The sequence below is a fragment of the Eublepharis macularius genome, chromosome 17 (genome assembly GCF_028583425.1).
Source record: "Eublepharis macularius isolate TG4126 chromosome 17, MPM_Emac_v1.0, whole genome shotgun sequence".
NCBI lineage: Eukaryota > Metazoa > Chordata > Lepidosauria > Squamata > Eublepharidae > Eublepharis > Eublepharis macularius.
Window position 1 is genome coordinate 19007626 of NC_072806.1, and position 27506 is coordinate 19035131.

The 27506-nt window shown below is 47.8% G+C and overlaps 1 protein-coding gene across 1 annotated transcript in view; it reads left to right on the top strand.

The window, feature by feature from the left end:
• The first annotated feature begins 327 nt into the window (after positions 1–327).
• STX1A (syntaxin 1A) overlaps positions 328–27506 on the top strand; it is a 64073-nt gene continuing 36894 nt past the window's right edge. The window contains exons 1-3 of the mRNA XM_055001989.1: positions 328–401; positions 25087–25164; positions 26564–26663. Of these exons, the coding sequence (XP_054857964.1) occupies positions 372–401; positions 25087–25164; positions 26564–26663 (208 nt within the window). The 5' untranslated portion in view covers positions 328–371. The remainder of the gene's footprint in view (positions 402–25086; positions 25165–26563; positions 26664–27506) is intronic.

Below are 27506 nucleotides of genomic sequence, written 5' to 3' on the forward strand. Positions count from 1 at the left end.
TCCTCGAAGGTAACCCCGCCTGCCTTACTCAATGGGTCTTCCTCCTAGGGACGCGTGCCTTGGACGACAACCAGAAGGCCAGGAGGGGCCCTAACGTGCGGCACGGCGAAGTGGGCAGAAGCAAAGGCTGGTGGGGAGCCCCAGCCCCCCTTTCCCGACAGAAGGGCTTTCCTCTTCGCCCGCAGCCTCGGGCTCCTCCGGGACCGTCGCAGGAGGAGGAAGAGGCGGCCGATCGCCGGGGTCCCTCCCCGCCTGCCTCCCTCCGGCTCCAGCGCATGTGCCGCCGCCGCCTGCCCGCCTCCTCCTCGCTGCTCCTCCCTTGATCGCGGCCACCGGAGAGCCGAGGAGCCCAGCCCGCCGCGGCAGCAGCGATGAAGGACCGGACGCAGGAGCTGCGCACGGTGAGTCCGGCACCGACGGACGCCCCGTCGGGGCGGCAAGGGGGCGCCTCCGGCTAAAGCGCGGGGGACCCTTCGGGAGGGACCAGAAGCGGCTTCATCCCTCCAGCAGGCGGAGGGGGCCCCAGGGTGGTGCCCCCAGCCAGCCGTGGGCGGACGAGCCGTCGATGGGGGTGGCGGGGGTGGCTCAGGTGGGTGCAGAGGAAAGGGGGCTCGAACCGGGTAGGGCTGGCCACGAGCTCCTCGCAGCCCCTTCCCTGGGGAGGAGAAGTGGGGCGCCCCGTCCATCCCTCGGCGCGTTCGTGGGAACAGCAAAGGGAGTCTGTGTGAAAGAGAAGCCACGATTGGGGCGCGTGTGAAGAGATTACAAAGCTCCCCTTTTGCTTTCCCGATGGTGCCCTGTTGATGGAGGGGGGGGGATGAAACCTTTGCTGGGGGGGGGGGATAGACAGGCGTGCCTCCTTATCCCACTTCTGAAGAGGAGAGCTCTGACTCTCCCAACTCCTACCCTGAAAATCTGGTTGGTCTCTGAGGTGCCGCTGGACTCAAAATCCTGCTGTCCTGGAGACCAACGCGGCGACCCACCTAAAATTACCCCACTTTGGAACTGTAGGCGAATGCTTCCCTTGTCTGGGGGAAGGGGTGCCACCCCAAACGATGGGAAGGACTTAATTGAGGTGATTGATTATTTAGCCCCCTGCCCCAGGCATGGAGCTGGCCGAGAACCTTCATCCCAAGAGATGAAGAGACCAGAACTCTCCCTGCTGAGACGAAGCTGATGGGTGGGAGAGAGAAGAAACAGGACTTGCCACAAATAGCCACACATTTCCAGTTATAAGGGTGAATTAGTCGGATGGAGCAGGGAGTATTCGCTGATTGCTGTAGGGCTGTGAGGGGGGTGCAAACGCTGTGCTCTGTCCAACCCCCTTGCCTGGGGGAGGGACACTTTGGTGTGAGGTGCTTTCTGGGAGGAGCCTTGAACCAAACCAAGCAGTGACCCCTGCCAGGAAACCTGTATTCCACGACAAGAGGGGTGCCTCCAAGCATGTGCAGAAATCTGGAGATTGGATGGTGGGCAATCTTTTGATGCTCTGGGGTGCCAAAGAGCCTGAGGAGAACAGGGGATCGCTTCATTTCACTGAAATTCAGATCCAAAGTCATCTGGGATGTGAGTGTGTTGTTGTTGTTGTTAGTTTCAGAAGAGTTTCTAAAAAGAGAAAAAGATTGAAATATGATTCCAACTTGGCTGCAACAGAACGCAGAATTTCCCTTGAGCGTGGGATCTGTCTGGAATCTAAGAAGTTTCTTGAGCATATGCAGAGTGCATTTCCATCTATTGGATCTTCCTAGCTGACCCCCTCCCCATGCACCTACATTCAGGAAGCAACTGTATTCATTAACCCCCCCCCCATCTTTCCTCCCATTTAGAATTCAAGTCGGTTTACTTAGCAAAAATTTCATACAAAGCAATCAGCAAATTCCAATCCACAATATTCTGCCACAAACCAAGCATTCTAGAATCACAGGAGCATCACAGTATAAACAAAGCAATAGTTTTGCTCAGCAGTCCAGCCAGTTGTGTTAGCATACCTTACAATGTTTAGCTATCTTAGAAAGCTCACCAAAAAGTTCAGTTTTACAGTTTCTTAAATACCAGAAGGGTTGGACCATGTCTGATCCATCCTGGCTTATTTTTCCATAAAGATAGTGCCACTACCCAAAGGCCTAAGACTGGATAATGGCTATCCTAATTGCATGGCATGTAGAAACAACAAAAAGGTCAGCTAGGAAGAGTCCACACAGGTATAGGCAAGGAGAGACAATCTTTCAAGTTTGTGGTCCCAAGTCATGAAGGGCTTTAAAGGTTAAAACCAGCTCATTGAATAGAGCCTGGAAACAAATGGGCTGACCTGTGTAAAGTCTTTGGAATTATTGTATATGGCCATAGTGGTTTGTCCTGGTAAAAACATGGGCTGCTGCATTTTAGTCAAGTTGCAGCTTCTGAGTTGCCTACAAGGGCAGCCCCATGTACAGTGCAATGCAGTAGTCCAGCTCTAAGGGTACTGGGCATGGATCAGCAGGGTGGCAATACTCTTGGCTCATTTTTGTAACAAAAGGATTGAGGTCAATAGTCCCCCAGAACATTTAACTGACCCAGTCAGAAAAAGACTTCCCCCCAGCCAGAACAAGGCAAGTAATTCCCCCTAGAACCTGATCCTTCCCAGTCAATATCCTCTCCATCTTATCTGGATTTGGTTTTTAGCATCCGGACCTCACTATGAACAGTTCTAATCTCATTGCATATTGTGTGTTTTAAATGAGGGAAGAGAGAGAAGGAGCCGTGGTGACTTGGATCGCTTGCAATATCTTATTCAAGTTTTCAGTTCGCCATTCCTGAATCAGGCTAGGACCAGAAGGGAGGCAGTGTTTGCCTCTTGGCAAATTCCCCTCTCCAGGAGTATGGGCATTGTCCAGCAATGGTGCGAGATGTTTGTATTCACTTGGTAGCCAAGCGAGTGGGCGATGGAGAGGGACCATCCATCAGCAATAGCACACCCGCTTTATCTCCATGCCAGAGGCTCGTAGGATTGGGAAAGACCTTTCTCTGCTTATCAGAGTCTTGGGCTAGTTATTTATTTACAAAGGGGTAACCATGTTGGTCAGTAGTAGAAGAGCAAGATTTGAGTCCAGGAGCACCCTAAAGACCAACTAGATTTCCAGGGTATGAGCTTTCGAGGCGCTTGACTCGAAAGCTTATTCCCTGGAAATCTTGTTGGTCTTTAAAATGCTCCTGGACTCGAACCTTATTTATTTATGTTATTTATAATTTGCCCTTTTTACTGAGATTCAGGCGGATTACAAAATGTAAGTCAATGCCGTCAACAGGATAGGGGCCTCCAATAAGCAACATAATCAGACTGGGATGCGGAATTTAAAACCAAGTGAAAAACCTGGAACAAAACTGAAACAAAGCGTGAGCGTTAACACAGCATGCAGAAATTACATAATAGGCTCAAACAGCAACAGAGAGTGCGTACTCTACACAGTAGTATAGTCCAGTCTTTTCCCCTCGATTAAAGCCTTCTTCCCCAATCAATTCCATCATAATAAAAGATGTCTTTCTGAATAATTCAGGTTTGCAAAATAATTTAGTATAAAGCAGCTTCAAACGTTCAGGACCATTTTGTGACGGGACCGTGGCTCAGGGGAGAATATGTGCTTTCAGTGCAGAAGGTCCCAGGTTCAGTTCTTGGCGTGTTCTGTTAAAGATGTTTCTCTTCCTAATCCCAAGGAGCTGCCGTGAGAGTAGAGGAAAGGCTAAATTGCCCAGTTGTCTGGCTCTGTGTACAGCAACTTAGTATGTTGGTGTCTGTAACGGGGGGGGGGGGGATTTCAATTCATTGTTTCCTACTTCAGGTCCTTTGGGTGGTGTGCACTATGAATGAAGCAAAGCCGCTAAGGCACCCAAGTGTACTGGAGCCCAGAGTTCTTGTCTTTCCGCTTTTCTGTTTTGCCTTCCCAATGGGTCTTCTTGAAAATGCTGGAATGGAAAGATGCGTGAGCTCAGAGATGCCCCCGTGGATTTCACAAAAGCAAGCTGGCACCTGTGTAGAAATAGGTTTGATGTTGCCCTGCTGCATTTTACATCTTAGGTCAGTGAAGTCATTTTGCAAACCCGGCTTTTTGCTGAAGCTGTCCAAGGAATGCAGCTCCTTGATAGGGCCGGGCATGTTGGCGAGCATTTCTCCCTGGGTTTCTGCAGGGTTTGATTTTTATCCAAAGCTCAGCTGCATCTCAGGTGAAATGACTGCAAAGAGAAACGCAGGAGACGGATGACAATTTTTCCCCCCTGAGAGTGTCAAAGATGGTTTGAAAGATTATGCATGGTGGTGTGAGGTCTCCTCTTGCTTTCCTCACAGGCAAACATGTTTTTGTGTTTCAAATACCTACATGATCTGTTTGGCTAAAAGCAACACCATGATAAGAAAAATATGTATGTGCATAATATGAACCAAAGCCTCTTTCAACTTCTGTCTAGCTGATGGGGGTGGGGTGGGGAATGGGTCCACTTTACTGGTGGTGGAAAGGGCCGTCAAGTTGCAGCCAACTTATGGTGACCCCTGATGGGGTTTTCAAGGCAAGAGACAAACAGAGGTGGTTTGCCATTGCCTGCTTCTGCATAGCAAACTTGGACTTCCTTGGTGGTCTCCCATTCAAGAACTAACCAGGGTAGACTCTGCTTAGCTTCTGAGATTTGATAAGGTTGAGCTAGCCTGGGCCATCCGGGTCAGGGTGGAGTAAACCTAGGCCTGGTACCTGAGAATTCTCATTGGTATGGCCTGGGCTGCAACTAAGCCCCTTACCATGACAGATTATTTCAGTCATAAAATGGCAAGTTTTCTTCGTGACTAATGAGACTGTATGTGTGGGATGGGATTGTAGGGGAGGGAGAGGGTGTGGTACAAGTCTGTGCCATGCCAAGGGGATGATGCTCAGACCCTAGTCCGAAGCTCCAGTTGGAAGGATAGATGAAAGCCATTTAGCAGAACCATCAGTGCCATTGGCTGAGAGACACTGGCATACTTCTTTGGTCCTGCTGTTCCTTTTGGCTAAACAGGCATTGCAGGTTTTGGAAATGCTAGCCTGGATGGGCCAGCTGAGCCCAAGCTCATCAAATCTTGGAAGCTAAGCAGGATTGGCCTGGTTAGTACTTGGATGGGAGCTCACCAAGGAAGTCTGGTGTTGCTATGCAGAGGCAGGCAATGGCAAACCACCTGTTGATCTCTTGCCTTGAAAACCCCACAAGGTTGCCGTAAGTGGGCTGCAACTTGATGGCACGTTACACACACAAACATGCATTTACCAGCATGTACCCAGCTCGCTTCCTCTTTCAAACATTCCTTCCCATCTTAGGATGTCCACCCATCTCCATCCCTAGGACTTGGGAGATGGGAGGGGACCAGTAACTTAAATATATATCCTGCTTTTCTTAGTGTTAAATGTGGTTTACAAAGCTATTGAAAGTGAGCATCACCAAATACATACCAAAAATTAATTGGAATAGTTTAATTACAATGGCAGCAGTTGGAAAAAGCCAACTTTAAGCCAAGAAAGGACAACAACAGTTTTCAGGTGTTAAAACTAGTGATGAGGACTCAAACCACCAAAAGGGAGGGAGGTAGAGATACCATAGTCTGAAACCCCAGCACAAAATCAGTCAAATGCAGAATGAAATAAGAATTTTCATCTGCCAGTTGAACACTGGCTAGTGTAGCGTCAGGCAAACATCAAGTGGCAGAGAGTTCCACAGGCATGGGGCCATCACAAAGAAGGTACCTGCCTACCTTCTGAAGCTGGGGCACCCGGAGGAGTCCTTGCCATGTGATTGCAGTTTACTAGCCGTGTGGCCAACATGTCAGCTTACTTGAGCAATTAGTGAAAGCCCCTATGTGAGCGTTGCCTCTCTTTCTCTTATAGTGAGTGAAGCTTATGGAAGACGCAAGTGAGACGGGAAGCACCAGCTGACCTTTTCTGCAACATGCATCTTACAGAATGGTGCGTCCCTTCTCTCTAGGGGAGAAAACTGTGGTCCTTTCTCACCCTCCCTGAGCCAGCAAAGTCAAAGCATGGCTCCTCATGCACCCGCAAAGCAAGATCAAAGCCCGTCTTTGGGTTTTCCCTGTGTTCAGAGATTTGCCACCAAGTGTGTGTTGGCACACACCGTTTATGCACACAGATGGTCGCTCTTGGGTGATGATGTGCTCATTGTGAGGCGTGATTTGTAATTAAACACATGTTGTTTGCCGCGATTTTGGCTGTAAGCTCCTCAGGGCAAAGGCCCATCATGCTGTGTACATCAAGAGGTGAAATGTTGAGGTGGGGTTAGTATAGAAAAAGGATGATTTAAAGGGGACCTGATATCTATATATATAAAGACAAGTGTCTTGACTGATGCCTAGCCCAACCCTCTGGACCTAGAAACATAAAATTTGAGAACATTCCTTTCATGATGTAAATTCCCACTAAGGGGGTGTTTACCTAAAGGGGTACAAAGGGGGAAAATGTGTTTTCCTAAAGGGATACAGCTTCCCTGTATGGCTGGCAGGCTGCTGCCTGCTTGCGCCCCTGCCCACTGCCAGCTTGGCCACTCTTCCCTGATTGGGCCAGCCTTTCAAGGTCATTTGCATATGCAGCCTGATTGACCCTCACCCCCAACATTCTAAACAGTTTGCAGTTGCTATTGGGAGTCATTGAATGTGTCCTGAGGTAAAATGCACCTCCCAGTCTTTCCCTCAAAGTTCACTTGGGTTGCCAATCTCCCTGTGGGGCCTGGCTTTCCTGTGTGGCTGGCAGGCTCCTGCCTGCTTGCACTCCCCTCTCTCTGATTGGTCAGCTGTGGAACTCTGTGTTCTGAGGTAAAAATCAGGTCAAAGAAACTGCAGACAGTTGAAGAAAGGCAGTAACTGAATTTAAAGTAGTTAAATACTGTAGGAAAGCTTGGGAATCAAGCTAGTAGGTTTATACAATTATGCACAGACTCTAGAAAAGGAACAGAGGGAATCTTTTCCCCTCCCTTCTGTTGTAGTTCTAGAAATCATGGACACCCAGTGAAATGGCTTGGCAGCAGGCCTAGCAATGGAAAGGAGCCGTGGTTCAGTGGAAGATTGTTTGCTTTGCATTCAAAAGGTTTCAGGTTCAATCTTTGGTTAAAGGCTGTCTTTTAATGGGAAAGACTTTTCTCTCTCTGAGATTCTAGTGAGCTGGACAGAGAAGACCATACTAGGCCAGATGCAACAATGGAGTGACTCAGTTAGGGTTTCAGCCTCCAGGGGGGCCTGGAGATCTCCCAGAATTACAACTGATCTCCAGACTACAGAGATCAGTTCCCCTGGAGGAAATGGCTGCTTTGGAAGGTGGACTCTGTGGTATCACATCCCCACTGAGCTCCCTTCCTTCCTCACCCCTCCTCAACCCCCCCCCCAAATTTCCGGGAATTTCCCTACCTGGAGCTGGCAACCTTTCCTAGAAGGCAGCATAATACATTTGGTTATTTCCCCCCTCCCTACACTCCCAGGTATGTAGAATGTCTAGTGTGTGTGTGATGCTCTCAAGTCAGAGTTGACTTATGGCAACACCTAGTAAGGTTTTCATGGCAAGAAACTGTCAGACATGGTTTGCCATGGCCTGCCTCTGCAACCCTGGTCTTCGTTAGAGGTCTCCCTTCCAAATACTAACCAAGACCGACCCTGCTTAGCTTCTGAGATCTGACGAGATCAGGCTCACCTGGGCTGTCCAGGTTAGTGGCCAGCTGATATTCAGACTTCCTAAATGTATATAAGATACAGAGAAAATACTTTTTCATGCAAAGTTCTGTTAATTGATGGAACTCCTTGCCACAAGATAGCTTTAAGATGACAAATTCACAGGGGTCATGTCAATCATGAACCTTTGGCCATAACAGTTTAAAAGAAACTTCCATGTTTGGAGAGAGTATACCTCTGAACACTGGCTACTCGGCGTGGGGGGAACCAGCAATACAACCCTCGCCTTTATTTATTTAATATTTTTATTTATGTCATTTATAGTCCGCCCTTCTCACTGAGACTCAAGGCAGATTACATAGTGTGAGTTTAGTACAATCAGTAGCAAGGATAAGGGCAGGCATTTCCATACAGTGTCAAGAACATTTTCTTAAACAATGCCATCAGGTAAACGAATACCAGTTTACAAAGACATAGCCTCCCTGAGCCCATCTGTGGGGAGGGCGGGGTATAAATCAAATCAAATAAATGAATAAATAGCATTAGCAAGGTTCCAATACGGGTTGAAGTATTGCTGAAACAGAACATAATCAATTCTAGGACATTAGACAACATGAAGCACAGGTAGTATATAGGAGTACATATTCAAAGTGACAGATAATATGCAAGGCAACATAGTGGTGAATTCTATGGTTCCTAAGTTATTAGTGAAACATCTGAGACCTCCATCCTACAATACCGCCCTCCTATCTGAGTAAAAAGCCTTTTTGAATAATTCGGTTTTGCATTGTTTGCCGAAAGCCAGGAGAGTGGGGGCGCTCCTGACCTCCTGAGGCAGGCCATTCCACAGGGTGGGGGCCACCACAGAGAAAGCCCATGTATGGGCTGCTGTGGATTTCACCCATGTGTAGGCTGGCACTTGCAAGAAACCCTGTATGGATAAGCAAAGCCTTTGAGGGAAAGTCTTACTTCAACATTAGAGACTCGGCCTGAACCATGGTCAGCTCATCATCTGCTGAAGACAAAAGTGAATATGGTCCCAACACCCCACAAAATAGGGGGTTCCGGTGCACGTGAGTTTCTCAAGGGCATCTGTTGGGAACAGGATGGCTGATGGCACAGACCCTGCTCCAATCCAGTCAGTTCTCTGCTTTTAATGGTGAGGAGGAGTATATACATTATGGGCCCTGTATAAATAAATAAAGACCACGTTCTTTTCTTAGCAGAGAAAATGCTTCTGGGGCTGCCACGGTCTCCAGGTAGCTCAGCTGATGAGTGTGTTAGCGAAAAGGATGTTTGTTTAAAGTGATGACAAAGGAAGGGAGACAGGAGCCGTGCCTCCTTTGTTGGTGGCTCCTCCCTCTTATGGCCTGGCTCAGTTTCCCTGCTCTCTCCAGGGCTCATTTTCACAGCAACCGCAAGAGCAATCTCAGCCCGCTCCTTCTTGGTTTTAATATTTCTCTGTGCTCAACAGAGAGAGAGAGAGAGAGAGAGGCAAAACTGGCTGGCAGGAACTGAAGCCAGAAACAGCCCAGCCACATCTTAATGGAGGCTCAAGGCTTAAAATTTAAACCGCTGATCCTTGGAAATGTCGAGCATCAGGTGAATTTGCACCTGGTGCTGGAAGAAGTCGTTCTCTTCTATGGATTCCAGTGTCAGTTTTTCACATGTTATTGTCTGGGTTGTCAGAGAACGCTTGAATCGGGCGATGCTTAGTTTTGTTGTTTGATGGCTGGCATATGATGATGTTAAGTATTTGGAAGTGGCTGGCCAAAGATCCAGACTAATAGAAGATGTCAAGTCCAAAGCATTGGAATTCCAAAGGGACAATATTCATAGCTGACGTTTCGCCTTTGACATTTTGTTTCTCTCCTTGTTATGCCTCTTGGGGAACTACTTCTAAAGAGTGCAATATCTCATTTATTACCTTGCTGGAACATGATGCAACCGTACAGGAGAGACCTGCTCTTGAAATTATTCTGCTAGACCTGCCAGAGGCTTGCACTAAGACAAATGGGCAAATAGACAGCTTGGACCTCTTGTTTCCAAAACACAGCAGAGTGCAGGGTTCCCCCCTTCCCCAGATTAAAACTCAAAAAGCAATGTATTTTCTCAGTTGTCTCCCAGGGCAATTGAAAGCCATCCTTTGAACAATGGCAGGACAGCCCAGTTAATACCGCCTCCTAGAACCCCATCTACCCCTTGGCCCGGTTGGCAGTGAGAATTAAGGGCATAAGCATAGCCCGGCTGGATCTGAGTTCCTCTAGCTGAACACCTTCTTTTTCACAGTAGCCCACCTACTGTTGCCAGCCCCAAGTTGGGAAATTCGTGATTTTGGGAGTGGAGCTTAGAGAGGGTGGGGTTTGGGGAGGGACTTCAACAGGGTATAACACCATACAGTCTACCTTCCAAAGCAGCCATTTTCTCCAGGGGAACTGATCTCTGTGACCTGGAGATCAGTACTAATTCAGGGAGATCTCCAGACACCACCTGGAGACTGGCAACCCTAACTGCCCTCCAGATGTCCTCAGCTGGTCCCCAGACAGGGATGCAGACACCAAAGCCTCCTCCTGTTGCCCCCTCCAGCAGTACATTGCTTCTGAACATGGAGGTTTCATTTAACCTCAAGGCTGATAATGGGTCCACTCTTCATGCGTTTATCTAATCACCTATTCAAACCATTAAAGCGACATTGCTTCTTCCACTGGAAAAGGGTTCCACAAATTCAGTGATAGGGCTATGTATTCTGGGCGGGGTGTGGGATTTCTCTTTATCTGTCAGCTATAGTTTGGGCTGCGTGAGGGAATCTCGGCGCATCCTTAATCCCTCCAGCAGGATAACGTCATTGCGCCTGTATTGGTAGGGGGTGAGCTATGGATTCACTCTGCTTAATTTTTTCAAGTCAGGCAGTGGCCTCCCTTTCAGAACCTAGCGTGTCTCAGCAGCACTCAGTATGACAGCTTGGGCAGCTCTTGAATCCAGCTTTTTGTTTCTGGGATGAGGAGTTCGCTTCCTCACACGCTGCCTTTATTGCTAGTGTTTTGATTACAGGATTGGGATCGTGAAAGGAGAAGGTTTCTTAGGTGACTAGAGTTTTCCATCACCCCTGTAAGGCACAAATCCAGACAGAGCCATGATGGAGCCCTTACCTTCAATATCGAAAATGACCCTCTACCAAAGGTAAAAAATGATGTAAGTCCTACTCACTCCCCCACTGTGAGGCAGATTTTCCCTCCAAAATGGTCAAGATTGCTTGTTGTGGCTGGGCAGCCTCTGGTAGCGCGTGTCTCTGAGTATAATCTTGAATCCCTTTCGTCCTACAAAGTGGCCTGCTCTCTGCTTGTCGCTCCTCTTTCTGTATTGTTTCTGATGAGGGTTGCTTAGAGAGATGAACTCTCCTCTTCCCCCAAACCACACGGTTTTAGGATTGCTGCGTGGTTGTGCTGCGTACAGGGAGTGGGTGCCGATCCGCATGAGAAGACAGCAAGAAATTCTCTCTCTGGCCCACTCACAGGTGTGAGATTATTGAGGCGCTGTGCTGCCTGTTTCTTTGTATTGTTGGGATAGACTCTCTCTGAACAAGGAGATTCCACTAAATTAGCTCAGCTAAGGGAAGAATTATGCATTATGTGCTGATCTGTGGGTCTTTTCCGTGGACTTTTATTGTATTTTGAAGAGTGCTTTTACCCTTAGGGAGGAAATTCTCTGCATACTCATCAATTTTCCCACAGGGATAAAAGTTACCAGGTTTGACTTGCTACTCTGACATGGGCACTTGCTGGGCGATCTTCAGGCAGTCACACACACTCAACCCAGCCTACCTGACAGGGTTGTTACGAGGATAAAATGGAGGAGAGGAAAACGATGTAAATTGCTTTAGGTCCCGGAGAGACATAATGGAAGTAAATAAGTAAAAAAAAAAAAAATCTCGAGGAAAACAGCCCAAGGAGAAAAATGGCCCTTTTAAATTGCAGCCGTTGGAGCTGCAGTTTTTATGAAATTAAAAAACCCACCTCTCTTTAATGTGCGACTCCATCCTAATAAAAACATATAGGTTCAACCTCCATAACATTTAATAAGTTTTTCCTGAGAAATCCACATCTTCTAGTGTAGGAAGTGGAACCTTTTCAACCGCCTTGCAAGGTTGGATAGTATAATTATCATATTGACTGGAGCTGGAGGGGAAACCAGATTTTCCCCTAAGTCCTGCTTGTGAGATTGTGGAATAGGGTTCATGTCTGCTTCTCTTAAACTGCTACCCGAAACCACTTGAGAACCATATTTGGCTTTCTTGCTGCTCTGGGCATCTTAAAATCCCTCTTTAACAGCGAGTGGCCATTGCCACGTCTTGAGGCGGCATATTCCTTAAGTTCATTCTGCATTGTTTGTGGACAGTCTTTCTTTCATCTGTCCTGAATTGACTGCCCATTAACTGCGCTGGTTGACCCCAAGTTCTTGTACTGAGGGATGGGGTGTGTGGCCTTTTTCTGCCCTAGACGATGATTCCAGGTGGGTAGCCGTGTTTGTCAGTAGCCACAAAATGTCTGCCTCGTGGTTGACACACTCCTGTGCACTTGATGAAGTGAGTTATGAGACTCAGGAAAGCTTATGCTGAAATAGGTTGCCTTAGTCTTCAAGGGGCAGCTTGGCTGTTTTATTTTCTCTTCGCTTTTCTTGACCATACTTCATTTTATAAACCTCCGTCAGGGCCCTGCCCTGTAGCTGCTGCCTCCCTCCCCCAACTACAATCAGCATTCCTCAAATGGAAAAGTTTGTAGTTTGCAGTCAAATGTTCAAAATAGGTCAAGTTGCTTGCTAATTTTTCCTCCTGTGATTTCCAACACGCAGCAAGCTTGCGGCGTCTTTTCTGTTCGCTCCTGCTGGCTTTGCGTCTGCCCCCAGCCTCCTTCCTCCCACATCTCCTTTCTTCCTCTCTCTCTCCTTTTGTTTTAAGATGCAACTTCAGCATCCTCGTCTCTGCAGGGACGGCCCTTTTCGAGCTAAGTGAGAAAGGAAGGGGCTTTCCATTGTACATTCAGAGCCGTAGCCCGCTTTTCCCTCATCGCGCAGAATAGATTTCTGTCTTGGGTTGACAGCGTGCAAAACCTAGAAGGGAGGCAGAACGCCTAGAAGCACACAAATGTGCATTTCAGCATGCTCTGCATGCTTGAGGAGCCAACAGTGTCTCTCCCGCCATCTCACCCTGCTTCAGGTGATGGATGCGACTTGGTCACAGATGAAACCAGGAGACCCAGTTGCATTTTCCTTCATGGGTGGTTCCCCATTGCATGTTAAATTCTGCTAATGCATGACCCTGTATTGGCAGACGAGGGTTGGCATTGCCTGAGCTGGCACCTGCCTTCCAAGCCATAGCCCCAACATTACATAGCTGAAAACAGGGGTCTTATTCTTTGCTTGCTGTATACAGGGCTCATTTCGAGGGGGAACATGCAGGAACGCAGTTCTGGCAGTTCCCCAAAGAGGTCACATGTCAGGTGGCCCTGCCCACCTGAGTCTCGGCCATTTTGGGCCTGTTTCAGCCTGGATTGGGGCCGAAACAGCCCAGATTGGGCCTCTGGCGGGTGGTGGATCACTCTCCCACTTAGCAGTGGCTTGATCCTGGCCATTTTGGACCCTTTTTTGGCCATTTTCAACCTCTTTTTGCCATTTTGGGCCCAATTTCGGCCCTGAATGGCCAGGATTGGGTCCAAAACAGCCAGGATAGGTGATGTTGGCGTGGGGGTGGGAATATGCAAATCAGTTATACTAATGACATACTTCTGGTGATGGCAAGGGGCGTGGCATATGCTAATGAGTTATGCTAATGAGTCCCTACAGCTCTTTTTCTACTAAATGACCCCTGGCTGTATCCTTAATTAACTGACTCTGTGATTGTTTGGTCAGCCTGGATTCAAAATCCAAAAGGGTACATTTGTTCTGTTAGCTAAAGAGATGCTAGACCAAGGGGGTCACAATCTTGTTGACCTGGTAGACACTTTTGGAATTTTTTTAAAAATTTTTTTTTATTCATTTCAACAATAACAGTACAACAATATTGAAGATAATTATAAAATAGAGATTATAAATTACAGTAAGGACTATAACATTTGTTTAAAAATTTACAACATTATTGGGTGTATGTTGAACAATCACATAACAAGATTTACAAAAAGCTAAGTAAACAGAGGGAATTACGTTATCATATCATATTAAATTAAAGTGAGAAATTGCAGATGTTTCGGAGTGTGTAGTTCAGTACACTTTTGGAATTTTGAGGACAAGGAGTTGGCGCCAGCACAAAATGGCTGCCATGGGGGGGCTGGGCCCATTCTCCGAATGTTGGGAGATATCAAGCCAAGTGTCATTCTAGGATGGAGGCGGCTGTTTCACAGTGGGTGTCTCTTTCACCCACAAAGGTGAAGCCGTCTCTGAAGCATGCACTCCTCCAATAAGCTGGAGGAAAGCTAGGATTGGCGATGTGCTTTGGGGAAGAAGAAAATGGCACCAGCAGGCACTGTGGTGCTCATGGGAGCCATGTTGGGGGATCCCTGGACAAGGGAGAAAGCTGGGGACCCATAAGGAATCAAGGGAAGGGGCTAAACGATTTGGAAATCCCACCCCTTAAAGCTCCCAGATTAATTCCCTTTCTACCCCATCCCCTTGCAACTGACCCATAACTGCTGTCAGCCTTTTGTGCCTCTTGAATCATGCCCGTCTTTTTCAGTTTTTTCTGACCTCCCCCCCACCACAATGACAAAGCCATATTTTTCTGCATACGTGGAGAGCCCCCTGAGGCCAGTCCCTGCTGTGAGGAGTGGGCAATACCCCCCACATTTTTGTCCGTGTGGAAAGGTACAAAGGGAAGCAGAGAGGCAAAGGACAGCAAGAGAATACTCCGGGCACAACTGCCCCAGCAGAGCCCTTTATTCATGTCTGTCTATGATAAACGGGTACAAAACAATTTATGATAACATCAAGAAGAAGGAAAAAGGAAAAGCATAACCCCCACTGGATTATTTTCAAACAGCAACAATAGAGAATGGTAGCTTCGGCCTCCAACAAGGCCTCGAATTTCATTCCTGAGGCAAAAGCGCTGGAAGCTGCCGGGAAGAGCAGAAGGATGGGGCCAGGCTACGTATCCAAGGAGGCTGGCAGAGACGTGGCCCGTAGCCTGTCTTTTCCATATAGCAGATTGCGGAGCGGCTTGGGCCGAGCCCATCTGTCGTTCCTTTCGGGCTGGCTGTGTTCTGCGTGCACCCAAAACTGAGCTCATACGATCAGGCTGAATCCCAGAAGACAGGCTGCATTAGGGTCAGGGGTTAATGGCAACGGGCTGAGGGGATTGTTTCAGCCTTGCCCTTGCTCTGTATCCTCTTAGGGCCTCCTCTGAGCAGGCCGACTAGGCTTCCTTGCAGACATGTGAAAGGGCCACTGCTTTCATCCCAGCTCTATTTAATCACATTTTTATCCCGACCTTCCTTCCAAGGAGCTCAGAGCGGCATAAGTAGATTTCCTTCCCCTCAAATATGCCTCACAACAACCCGGTGAGGTAAGTTGGGCTGAGGGAGTGCTCTGTCCTCAGATTATCCCAGCAAAATTCATGCTACATTCCTAGCTTGGCAGATATATTCTGAGAGTCCATGCCTCCCAGACTCACATAGGCCTTCTTATGGATGAGGATAGAAGGAATTAAGCCTCTTCCGCCACAACTTTTCCTGAGTTGAAACAGCTCACGGGTTGTGTGTGCGCACGTGCGTGTGTCACTTGGCCCATAGAGGGGTCCACACAGGGCTTTTTTTCTGGGAAAAGAGGTGGTGGAACTCAGTGGGTTGCCCTCGGAGAAAATGGTCACATGGCTGGTGGCCCCGCCCCCTGATCTCCAGGCAGGCACAGAGGGCAATCTAAACTCCCCTCCGCCTGGAGATCAGGGGCGGGGCCACCAGCCATGTGACCATTTTCAAAAGGTTCTAGAACTCCGTTCCACTGCGTTCCAGCTGAAAAAAAGCCCTGGGTCCACATAAGTTTCAGATCAGGTACACATGCATCTGCGAGGCTCAGGGTCAAGCTACAAGTGACGAATGACACAGGTTGGACACTTGTCAGCTTACCTCAAGTTTTGATGGGAGATGTAGGCATCCTGGTCTTGCAGCTTGGCTCTCCAACTGCTGTCCAATGGACTTTTCAACTGTCACTTGTCCAACATTCCGCCAAGCTGCCTACATTTCCCATCAAAACTTGAGGGAAGCTGACAAGTGTCCAACCTGTGTCATTTGTCACTTGCAGTTTGGCCCACAGACTTGCGATACACAACTCAACCCAGAGACATGCCAGGAATAGTGGTTAGTCCCTCATGCGTTGGGATTTAAACCCAGGTTTCATCAGTCAAAAGGCTACTAGAGAGCCAATTTGGTGTTAGTGGTTAAGAGTGTGGGACTCTAATCTGGAGAACCAGGTTTGATTCGCCACACCTCCACTTGAAGCCAGCTGGGTGACCTTGGGTTAGTCACAGCTCTCTTGGAGCTCTCTCATCCCCACCCACCTCACAGGGTGTTCTGTTGTTGTGGGCATAATAATAACATACTTTGTAAACCGCTCTGAGTGGGTGTTGTCCTGAAGGGTGGTATAAAAATCAAATATTATTATTATTATATTATTGTAACCACTACACCACATTGTTTTTCAAAAACCTTGATAGCCTCTGCAAAGATCATGCAGTCCTGTAACAAGAGAGCTTACCAAGTGTCGAGCAGCCATTCTTGTGCAAGAAGCGGCAGCTCTACGTCTTGGAAAGAGGACAGCCATATGTATCGCCCCCACACATTCTGACCTGGGATCCATTCAGCCTTTTCCAAATAGGCAATTCTGATTTCTTAACTGGATTAGATTAGCAACTGGCTGCAGCAACTGGCTGATGTTTCCTGGGAAAGTGGGAGAGCTCATAGAAAAGTCTTGAAAGGAGGTGGGTAGTTTGTTCTCAACGCCTGCTATTCAGAGGTAGACTGCCTCTGTACAGGGAAGTTCTGCTGTTACTTACTCACTTGGAGTGCTAGCTGTGGCTACGGAGCGGTGAGGGATTGGCCACTCTGCACAGACACTTGCTTGGGGGCTTTGATACTTTTGCAAAAAAGCCATAGGAATCCCCCCCCCCACCTTGAAAACTGAAGTCCAGATAAAGGGCCGAGAGTGTCTCTGGTGTCTTGCTGGGCCGCTCTTCTGGAGAAGCAAAGGCAACAAGGTCAGCCGGACTCTGCCAGTGCTTAAGATGAACAATAAAACTTGATATTGGACTAGCTCTTCCAGTATGCAAAGAGCTTCACACCCATTATTTTGTTGGAATGCTTGCAACAGCCCTGAAGAGCAGACCAAAATTATGGTCCTCCGTGTTTCAGATATGCTGGGAGAGAGCATCTTGCCTAAAAGCACCCACGAATTTTTTGGGCAGAGATAAAATCTGAACCCAGGTCATAGCTTCTCCTAGCTGCAAGTTTCCCTGTCTTTTCTGGGGGGGGGGGGCTTGTTTGGGAGTCCCTTAACTGGGCAAATTAGCTGGATCTGCCTCCCTTGCAGCCTGCTGTTCTTTAGCTGGCTGGCTTGAGAGGGAGACGGAGGCTCCTCTTCTGGCTGCCAGCACAGCTGTGCCATGTGCTTCCCCTCCTCAAATTAGTGCCCCGTTGAAGCGCTTGGAATGCACATGGCATGTAAAATGAGATCAATTAGCTGAAAGAGCGCTTTGCCTTTTCTTCTTTTTTTTTTACAGCATCTCCATCTTCTTGCCCACTCTATTTTGGATGCTGATAATACCAGCATTTTGGGTTGCTTATCAGCGTGTTAAAAACTACCCTTAAGGTGTGCACATCAGAGATTAAGGGCGTCTTCCGATGTGTGTCCAGGTGGTCAGCTTTTGCAGAAATCATTAGTAGTCACATTTGGAGAGTAGAAAGAGCATCTCCTTTCAAAGCAGGGTCCAGTGAAAGTGAAATGTATAGCTTCTGAAGCTTGAAGGCCCTCTGCCTCCTTTGCTGGTGCTGATCTGGTTGCCAGCTCTGGGTTGGAAAATTCCTGGAGGTTTGGGGGTGGAGTCTGAGGAGCTCAGGGTTTGGGGAGGGGAGGGCCTCAGCAGGAGTCCACCCTCCAAAGCAGCCATTTTCTCAAGGGGAACTGATCTCTTGTCGCTTGGAGATCAGTTGTAATTCTGGGAGGTCTCCAGGCCTCACTTGGAGGTTGGTGGCTCTGTGCAACCATCTCTGTAGTGAGCCAGGTGTTATTCTCCACAAGTTGGGCTTGCATGGAGAGATGCACTCTTGGCAACTGCTCCTACAGGTTGCAATCTCAAAGTATATTATATCCATGGCTTCAAAGATCGTCCAGCAGGAAAAATTGCAACCCTCGCTTCTGAACACACTTATTTGTCAATAGATTATACCAGTGAGTGACATTCATGTGTGAATGAGAGCTGGCTCTATTTTAGTACTCAGGGCTTTTTTTCTGGGAAAAGAGGTGGTGGAACTCAGTGGGTTGCCCTCGGAGATGGTCACATGGCTGGTGGCCCCGCCCCCTGATCTCCAGACAGAGGGGAGTTTAGCTTGCCCTCCGCACCGCTGGAGGGCAATCGAAACTCCCCTCTGTCTAGAGATCAGGGGGCGGGGCCACCAGCCATGTGACCATTTTCAAGAGGTTCCAGAACTCTGTTCCACCACGTTTCCGCTGAAAAAAAGCCCTGTTAGTACTTATCAATACAGTCAGTTTGGTGTAGTGGTTAAGAGCAGCGGGACTCTAATCTGGAGAACCAGATTCGATTCCTTCGCTTGAAGCCAGCTGGGTGACCTTGGGTCAGTCACACAGCTCTCTCAGAGTTCTCTCAGACCCACCCACCTCATAGGGTGATTGTTGTTGGGATAATCGTAACATATTTGTAAACTGCTCTGGGTGGGCGTTAAGTTGTCCTGAAGGGCAGTATATAAATTGAATGCTGTTGTTGTTGTTATTATAGAGTCACTTTATACAGCAGTCAGGTTTGGGAGGCTGGATTCACCCAAGCTTGTAGACATCTTTTTTCTACCCTGGATGCTTGGAAACAGCTGGTGGACAGCAGATTGCACGGCCCAACTCTGTTAGCCTTTAAGGTGCCACTGGACTGCTGGGATTTGGGTTTTTATTTATTTATATATTTTATTTATTTGTGTGTGTGTGTTATGTGCCATCAAGTCGTTTCCGACCTATGGCGACCCTATGAATGAAAGACCTCCAAAACGTTCCATGTCTAACAGACTTGCTCAGATCCTGCAAACTGGAGGATGTGGCTTCTTTTATTGAGTCCAGCCATCTCGTTTTAGGTCTTCCTCTTTTCCTGCTGCCTTCCACTTTTCCTAGCATTACTGACTTTTCCAGAGAATCTTGTCTTCTCATGATGTGACGAAAGAACGATAGCTTTAGTCTTGTCATTTTAGCTTCTAAGGAGAATTCCGGCTTGATTTGATCTAGTATCCCACTTATTTGTCTTTTTGGCTATCCATGGTATCTGCAAAACTCTCCTCCAGCACCACATTTCAAAAGAATCATTTTTTTTCCTGTCAGCTTTCTTTACCGTCCAACTTTCACATCCATACATGGCAATGGGGAATGCCATAGTTTGGATTATCTTGATCTTGGTTCCCATCTTTATCATTAAGGATCTTACCTAGCTCCCTCATGGCTGTTCTTCCAAGTCTCAATCTTCTTCTGATTTCTTCATTGCAGTCTCCCTTTTCGTTGATGAATGAGCCAAGGAATAGAAAATCTTGAACAACTTCAATTTCCTCATTGTCAACTTTAAAATTGTGTAGTTCCTCGGTAGTCATTACTTTTGTCTTCTTGATATTCAGTTGTAATCCTGCTTTGGCGCTTTAACGTTCATCAGTAGTCGTTTCAAGTCTTCACTGTTTTCTGCTAGTAATGTGGTGTCATCTGCATATCTCAAATTTATATATATTTATATATATTTACACACACACACACACAAAATAGACTAACACAGCTACCCATCTGTAACCGACGCTGTTAAAAAAGATTCAAGTCCAGTAGCCCCTTAAAGACCAACTAGATTTCCAGCTTTCGAGTTATGAAAGTATTACTTGTTCAGTGATTGGTCTGGGATAATATATTCTCCCACGCAAATGCTCACACTGGTGCAGCCGTTAAGTGGCACCTTTCCACAGGATTAGCCAGCCCCAAATGCCCCAGTAGCCAAGCACGAGTCCACATTCATACATGAACCAGCTCATGTCTTTCAACATATGTCCACAGGGTGGTTGTGCAGACAACTTGGGATTGCCCTACCTACACCACTCTGTGATCCTTGGTGGCATGGTGGAATGCCAATGTCAAGTCCTAGAGAATGACATGAGGACAGCATCCAGCCGCATAACTCGGATATCTCCTCCACTGCAGTTACCAACAGCTAGTCGATGAGTTCCGGGGGTGTTCCTGCATGCGGTCTCCCACTCTGCCTCTGTGCTAGTTTGGGGGAACGATCCAAGGCAATGAGTCAGCTTAAACCTCCTATCGATACAAGTTTTGGACTCTTAGATCCATGAAGTGCATACGAGTGCTTTAGTTGTCCAAAACGTGCATGGAGATGGATTCAGCTGCAGGGGACGATCTGGCTGCAGGGGACGATCTGGTATCTTTTCTCCCCCCTCCTCCTGAGGTTAGGTCAGTGCAATTTCTCTTAGCAGAAATCTACGGAAAGCCCGGGGTTCTTTCTCTCTTGTGCCATAGGAGTATTAATCACAGGCGTAAGGAACTCGAATGATCCCTGGCTGGAGACCCGAAGGATGGGCTTCAGTTCCAGGCACATTAACCCTGCCAATTACCTTCTCCTTGGTAGGATGTCATCCTCTGGGTAGGGCCTGGAGATCTCACAGAATTACAATTGATCAGGCTACAGAGATCAGTTCCCCTGGAGGAAATAGCTATCGCGTGACATCCTTGCTCAGCTTCCTCCCCTCCCCCAAACTCCACCCTCCTTCTTCCCTATCCCCAAATCTCTGGCAATTTCCCAAGTTAGAAGTGGCAATCCTTGGCCATAATGAAGTTCCTCCATCAGCTAGTTCTGCTGCATTCAGGGAATTCTTTCCCCTCTTTGAATGCTTCCTTGGCTCAAATGCATCCCTACCACATTGCCTCGGTTTTAGAGCATCTCACTTCTGTTGCCCTGGGCCCCCGAGGCTTCTAGGAACTCTTCTGTGACTGTCGAGGACCAAAGGCCCTTGGGTGCAGCCAGATCAAGCTAGGTATGCTGTTCTTCCATTGCCGTAATGAAATGATGTATCAGCTGGCAGGAGCCCAGCGCTGGTGCCTCTTGGCAAAGAGGTTCTCCCACCCTTGGCCTTGTTTTCCTGGGTGCCTGACAAAGGCCCTGGCAGCTGCAGGCAGCGAAAACAATAGCTGATAAAATGGGCACAAAGAGGAAGGAGTAACCAGTGCAGGGGGAGGGAGGAGGAGAGCAGAGGGCAGGTTTGTTTCTGATGGCAGCAGGAGCTAAAAACAGAGTCCCTCATCCACACACCTGCAAGTGTCAAAGGTGTCAGGAGGCCACTTGGCTTTGGCCAGCAGCTGGGTTCTTTGCGTATTTTCCATGGCATGCATCCACTTCTTTTGTTTCTTCTTCTTCCCTGGCATGCCAAGGGTGCAATGTGATAGCCAGCCAGACCCTGTGCCCACTGATGTCAGCTAAGTGTCTTACAGATAGGGCTACCAGCGTCCAAGTGGGGGCTGGAGATGATCTGGAATTGCAATTGATCTCCAGGTGACAGATATCCATTTCCCTGGAGAACGTGGCTGCTTTAGAGGGAGGAGCCTATGGCTCTGCTGAGATCCCTCCCCTCCACAAACTCCACCCTCTCCAGGCTCCGCCTCCCAAATCACCAGGAATTTCCCAATCTAGAGCTGGCAACCCTACTTACAAACCCCCCACGAGGTGCAGACAAAGGGGACTTTATATCACAGACTGAAAGAGGCATTTTTCTCCCACCATTATTTTGTTTAACATCCAGGCTGATAAAGAGTTCCGGAGAACTTGAAAGATGGCATGCTGTTCTGCGTCGTTTTGGTTGGTCCTAATAATAGGTGTTGACATGGCTTTCTTTAAAAAAAAATTTCTTTGGACCAAACTGACCAGACTTAATCTGTGTACTTTGTAACATGTAAAGAATCCTGAACGCACTTATGGATCTGTGATGATGATGATGATGATGATGATGATGATGATGATGATGATGATGATGATAACATTCTATTTATATACCGCCCTTCAGGATAACTAAATGCCCACTCAGAGCGGTTTACAAAGTATGTTATTATTATCCCCACAACAAAACACCCTGAGGTGGGTGGGGCTGAGAGACCTCCAGAGAGCTGTGGCTAGCCCAAGGTCACCCCGCTGGCTCCAAGTGGAGGAGTAGGGAATCAAACCTGGCTCTCCAGATTAGTGGCCCACGCTCTTAACCACGACACCAAACTGAGGATTGCTAAGATGACATTTGAAGTGCTTTGACATTCAGCAAGTAAATAAATGTCAAGCATAGCTATTCCATCTTGTTGACATGTTAGAAAGACATCCTGATCTCTGAATGTGCAACCAAATTGCAACATCTCTTGGGGTTCCACAATAGCACTTTTTGCTTCCCATGTGATTTTCCTTTGGCAAACTTGGTTGTTCCTTGGTGCTTGTTTCCACCCACGGTCTTAACCAGACTGACCCAAAACAAAGCATCCATCCTGGGTGTTGGAGAGGCGTCTCTTTGCCTCAGTCCCTTCAAAGCTAGAAATGGTCTGCAGTACCTGTCAGCTGTGATCCAGAGGCGCTATGATGTAAGGTGGCCTGCCCTGGGATGATCCCATTTTGCAGGCTCTAGGAAAGCCAGTGAGCATCACAGACGAGAAGGGCATGTGAAATGGGAGGCAGTGCCCTGCACTGTTTTGAGGTTTCCCTCGAGCTACGTGACTGCACGGAGATGTGAGCGTAGAGCTCGCTGGCTGCTGTGCCACACCACACAGGCCTGTAGGAATCACAAGACTGTTCCATCTCATAAGAAGAGACAGCCAGACCACGTTTCCCTTGGCTGTATTGCACTTTTGTTCAGTGCCCAAAACTAGGTGCACCAGCGCTTCTGGTCTGCTTTTAACGCTCTCTCTTCAAGATGGGACCGGTTCTTAAACGCTCAGCCATTGAACCTGCACATTGGCTAGCTGAGACTCACCCCCTCCACCCTGAATTAAAATAGGAGGCCTTATTTAATCCCTACATCTCAAAACATGTTTACCTTTTAAAACCAAAGTGGACTGTGATAAGTTTAAGGTAGGTAGCTATGTTGGTCTGTAGTAAAACAGCAGGATTTGAATCCAGTGGCACCTTAGAGACCAACAAGATTTTTCAAGGGTATAGTTTTTGAGTCAAAGCTCCCTTCTTCAGACACAACTAGGAATGGAGATCCCTGGGCCTTAATATCCCAGCCCAAAGTCATCTGCACTCCCTTGTAACACCCCACCCACCTTTGGCTGAGATAATGAGGCTCGGGGATCTCTATCCCTACTCGGGTTTGAAAAAGGGAGCTTTGGCTCTTGAAAGCTTACACCCTGAAAATCTTGTTGGTCTCTAAAATGCCACTGGACTCCAATCCTGCTGGACTTGGAAAGGATCTTTGTATCTTTACAAAAACAAAAAAGAGCTAAAAGCAGTGGTAGGCAACGGGATTCGAATTGGGACAGCCATAGTCGGCATGATTGGTTTTAACCTTGCATCTGTGCCATTTTTCTAGTACAGATCCTTCCCTTTCACCCAGTGGTGGAAACGTACAAGTATCTGTATAGTTCACCTCTCTTGGGCAACAAGCAGTTCCAGGATCTGTGTAAGCATCATTGAAGATGGTGCTTCTGAATCATAATCCCTGAATCATGTCCGTATTCCCTCTGCATCTGCTTTCAGCCCTTTAAAAAAATTAAAGCACCTAGTCACATGTCTCAAATCATGCCTACTTTGGCCCTTAGAACACACAAAAGTAAGCCTGGCTTGCCCTTGGAGGAGACAACCCTGTGTGTGTCTGCATGAGTCACTGTTCCGCCTTATCTCTTTTTTGCATTGGGTATGGCTGACGGGTACAGTTGCTCCTGAGGTAGAATTACCTGCCCCAAGAGAGGCTGGTGGAAGGAAGCCAGGCCAGAGCAGTGACTCATACAGGGATGCAGCAGGCACCTCATCTGTGGGCGGAGACTTTGGCCTTGTAGGAGCCTTGAATCTATTCTTCTTTCTAAAGTTCTGCAAAACATTCTCCAAACCGCCCCCTCCCTCCTCATGCAACTTCTCCATGGTTTTACATCTATAATTTGTTTTGTTGGAGTGAGTTAATGGGTGAAAGGTGGTGCCTGTCTTGATCAACCACTGTCAGCAAGGCCAAGAAGTTCCTTCAGTCCCTCCTCCTACACTTAATTTTGCTCTGCATTGGAAGCAAGAGGGGTCAGGCGGCACTCCTCGCAACTAGATTTGGCCCCAGTGGCCTTCAGTCACTAATCTATGGGTTTTGGGAGGGATATTTTACTGGAGAGCTTTGTCAATTTCATCTGTTGGCAAGGTGAAATTGACACCATACACAAGCTGTTTCCTTTTTAAAATAATCACTGATCCTTCAGGAGCTGAGGAGAGGTGAGAGCCTAGGTGATTATTCCTAAAACTGGGCAGACCAGGGTTCAAATCCTCACACAGCTGTCAAGCACACTGGGTAAGAACTTGGGCCATCCATCTATCCTATCTCTCTCTCTCTCTCTCTCTAGCTAACCTACCCTTGTAGGATTTGGGGAGGATAAAATGGAGGCAGAGAGAACCATGTACCTCTGGGAGAAGTCACTCCTTGATAGAAGGACAGGATAGAAATGTAATAGCAAAACAGATGTTTTAAAGTCTGTGTTCTGTTGTCTGAGACTGGTGGCTTTGTGTGAAGATTCTGATACAGCAGAGAATGAATGAATGTAAGATTTTTTTTAAAGCAACTAAAGGAGTCCAGGTAGATGGTAGGGAGAGCATTTTTTAGGCAAATAACTGACTAGTTGACTTCCAATACCAAATGAGAACAATCGTCTATCAGCACAACAATAATGCATGATAAACTACATCCATTTTTTAAAAACCCTAACAACAAACATATCTTCCTTTAAAAAGCAGTAAAACACAGAGGAACATTGGGCCTATCATAAAACTCAGATGAAGGAGAAAGAAGTTACATCAGTATCACAGCGACGTCACAGACACTGTGCAATAGGAGTCTGCTAGAACACTGTAGAACCTCTGCCCTCACTAGGATATTGTTTTGGTTTCCTTTCCTCCAGTTTTTTCCTCAGGTGCCTTCAGATGTTTTTTTAGCATAATTTTAAGAATGGTGTTGATTGTGTTGCAGGCCAAGGACAGCGATGATGACGATGAAGTTGCTGTTGGAGTGGATCGAGACCGCTTCATGGACCATTTTTTTGAACAGGTTAGTGATCCTTTCATTCGTGGAATGAAGAAGGGCCTGAGGGGTGCTTGCTCATACCCTAAAAGCTGGCCGTCTATTGCATGTGAGTTGGTAGCCTTGCTATTGGCTGATCTGGTGTGTTCATGATGCCCAGTTGCTCAGACTGGAACTGCCACCAGTAGAATACTGGCCTTGTTGTCAGGCCATTGAGGTCAGTGTTGTCTACTCTTGCAGTGGCGCTCCAGGATCTCAAGTAGTGGTTTTTATCACCAATGACTTGATCCTTTTTTCAAACTTTAGATGCTGGGAGTTGAACCTGAGGCCTTCTGCATGCAAAGCAGATGCTCTGTCTCTGAGCCACCACCTCTGCCTTCTAACTAGAAAGAACTAGCAGTGGTGTGGTCTTGAAAGACAAAGGTTTATGCAATTATGCACATGATAGAGGTTTATAAAATTAAGGATCGGGTGGAGAAAGGATGCAGAGAGAAAGTTTTCTCCTCAGAAAATACCAGAACTGGGGTGCTGAATGAAGTTAAAAGACTGTAGATTCAGAGTTTCTCTACACAAGACGCCTCGGCACGTGTTCATCAAGTGAAAGGAGACGCAATGTTAGCTGGGAAACGTAGTTTTAAAAGACAGAGCCAGCGGAGATCACTCCTCAGAGGGTTTATTAATTTCATCTTCTCTTCCCCCTCAGGCTCTGTCAATTTCACCTCTCCAGTCTAAAACCGTGTGCGATCGCAACCAGAGCTGGGCTTGGACCTGGAGAGGTTATAATGGGCTGAAGTTTCCCTTCTGGCATTTCACAGCCCCTTCCCACAGCTCCAGTGTATAGCAAAGCCTTTGCCCTGCTGCCGGCTCTATCTTTTTAAACCACCCTTCCCAGCTACCATTGCATCTCCCAGTACGTGTTCTTCACGTATCAGATGTCTCATGTGGAAAGACTCTCAATAAAGGGGCAGGGAAGGAAGCTGCACTTCACCCAATATACAATTAAGTTGGGGAGTTCACATCCACTGCTTGTTTAAATGGCTTTAGAAGGAAATTGACGGAGGGGAGGTCCATCAATAGCTGTGATGACTAAATGGAACCTCCATGTTCAGAGGTAGTGTACCTCATAATGCCAGCTGCTCTGGGGGCAGCAACAGGAGGCGGCTTTGGCCGCTGTGCCATGCATGTAGGCATCCCAGGGGCATCAAGTTGGTGACTGTGTGAAACAGGATGGTGGGATAGATGAACCTTTGGCGAGATCCAGAAGGGCTCTTCTTACAGCTCCTGATGGCAGGACGGAGCCCTGATGTGAGATGCCGGAAGGAGCTGTCATAAAGGAGCTCGGTTGCCCCAAGTCAGCCCTGAGTGGTTACAATTGGCTTCACTGGGGAAGCAGCAACTGTTTTGCTGGCCTCTCTTGTTTTCCCAGGTGGAAGAGATCCGGGGGTTCATAGACAAGATTGCAGAGAACGTAGAAGAGGTGAAGCGAAAGCACAGCGCCATCCTGGCGGCCCCCAATCCTGACGAGAGTGAGTAAGGCCATCTTGCTCCTCCTGCATGTCTGGCTGGGGGATACACTTTGGCAGGGTTTGCTGGGGGAGGGAGGGAAATTCATGGCGCCTTGCCCCCCCACCGGATAAAATCTACTTGCTGCAGGAATTTGTAAGAGTGGCAGGGTTTAGTAACTCAGTTGGTGGAAACGCAGTGGGCATATTATGTAAGCAGAAAACCCAGGCTGCTCTGCTAGGCACAAGGGTGCCCATGTGGTTCTTCAGTGATGCCACCGAGGTGAGAATAACAGGTGATGCCAGCCTGCTCCTAGCCTCTGAGGCTTGCTAGGTTTTCTTGGCCAAAAGCCCTATCCCACTTTCCGCCTGATCCTGAGCGAGCGTCCTTTTTTTATGGCATCGCTGCCCTGCATGGATCACTGCAACTGTTTAACCTCCATTGGGGCTGGCTTCTGACTTCCTCCGCTCCCCTTCCAAACAATAGAGCATTCTCTGCAGCGGCAAGAGCGTGCGTCGGGTAAATATCAATTAACTCCCTCGCCTGATTCATACAAACGCACTTAAGAGCAAACTGCTCTGTAATTAGCTGTGTTTGAATTTAGACTGGAAGGTTAGGGGCGCTCCTGTCCGTCTGGCAGCATCAAGTCACAGCGCTGCTCGGAGTGGAAAACCAGGAAGCCAGGCGGAGCGTGGAACGCCCAGGCCCACCCCAGCTGTCTTCCTGCCCCCGCCAGAACCAACCCAGCGATGCACGCAATGCGCCCAGTTACGCTGGGGAGGGGGGAGTGGGGATACATTTAGGGGCACCAGTCATGCCTGTGTGATCTGAGGATGGTACTCCGGGAGCTTTTGCCATGCTGGCTG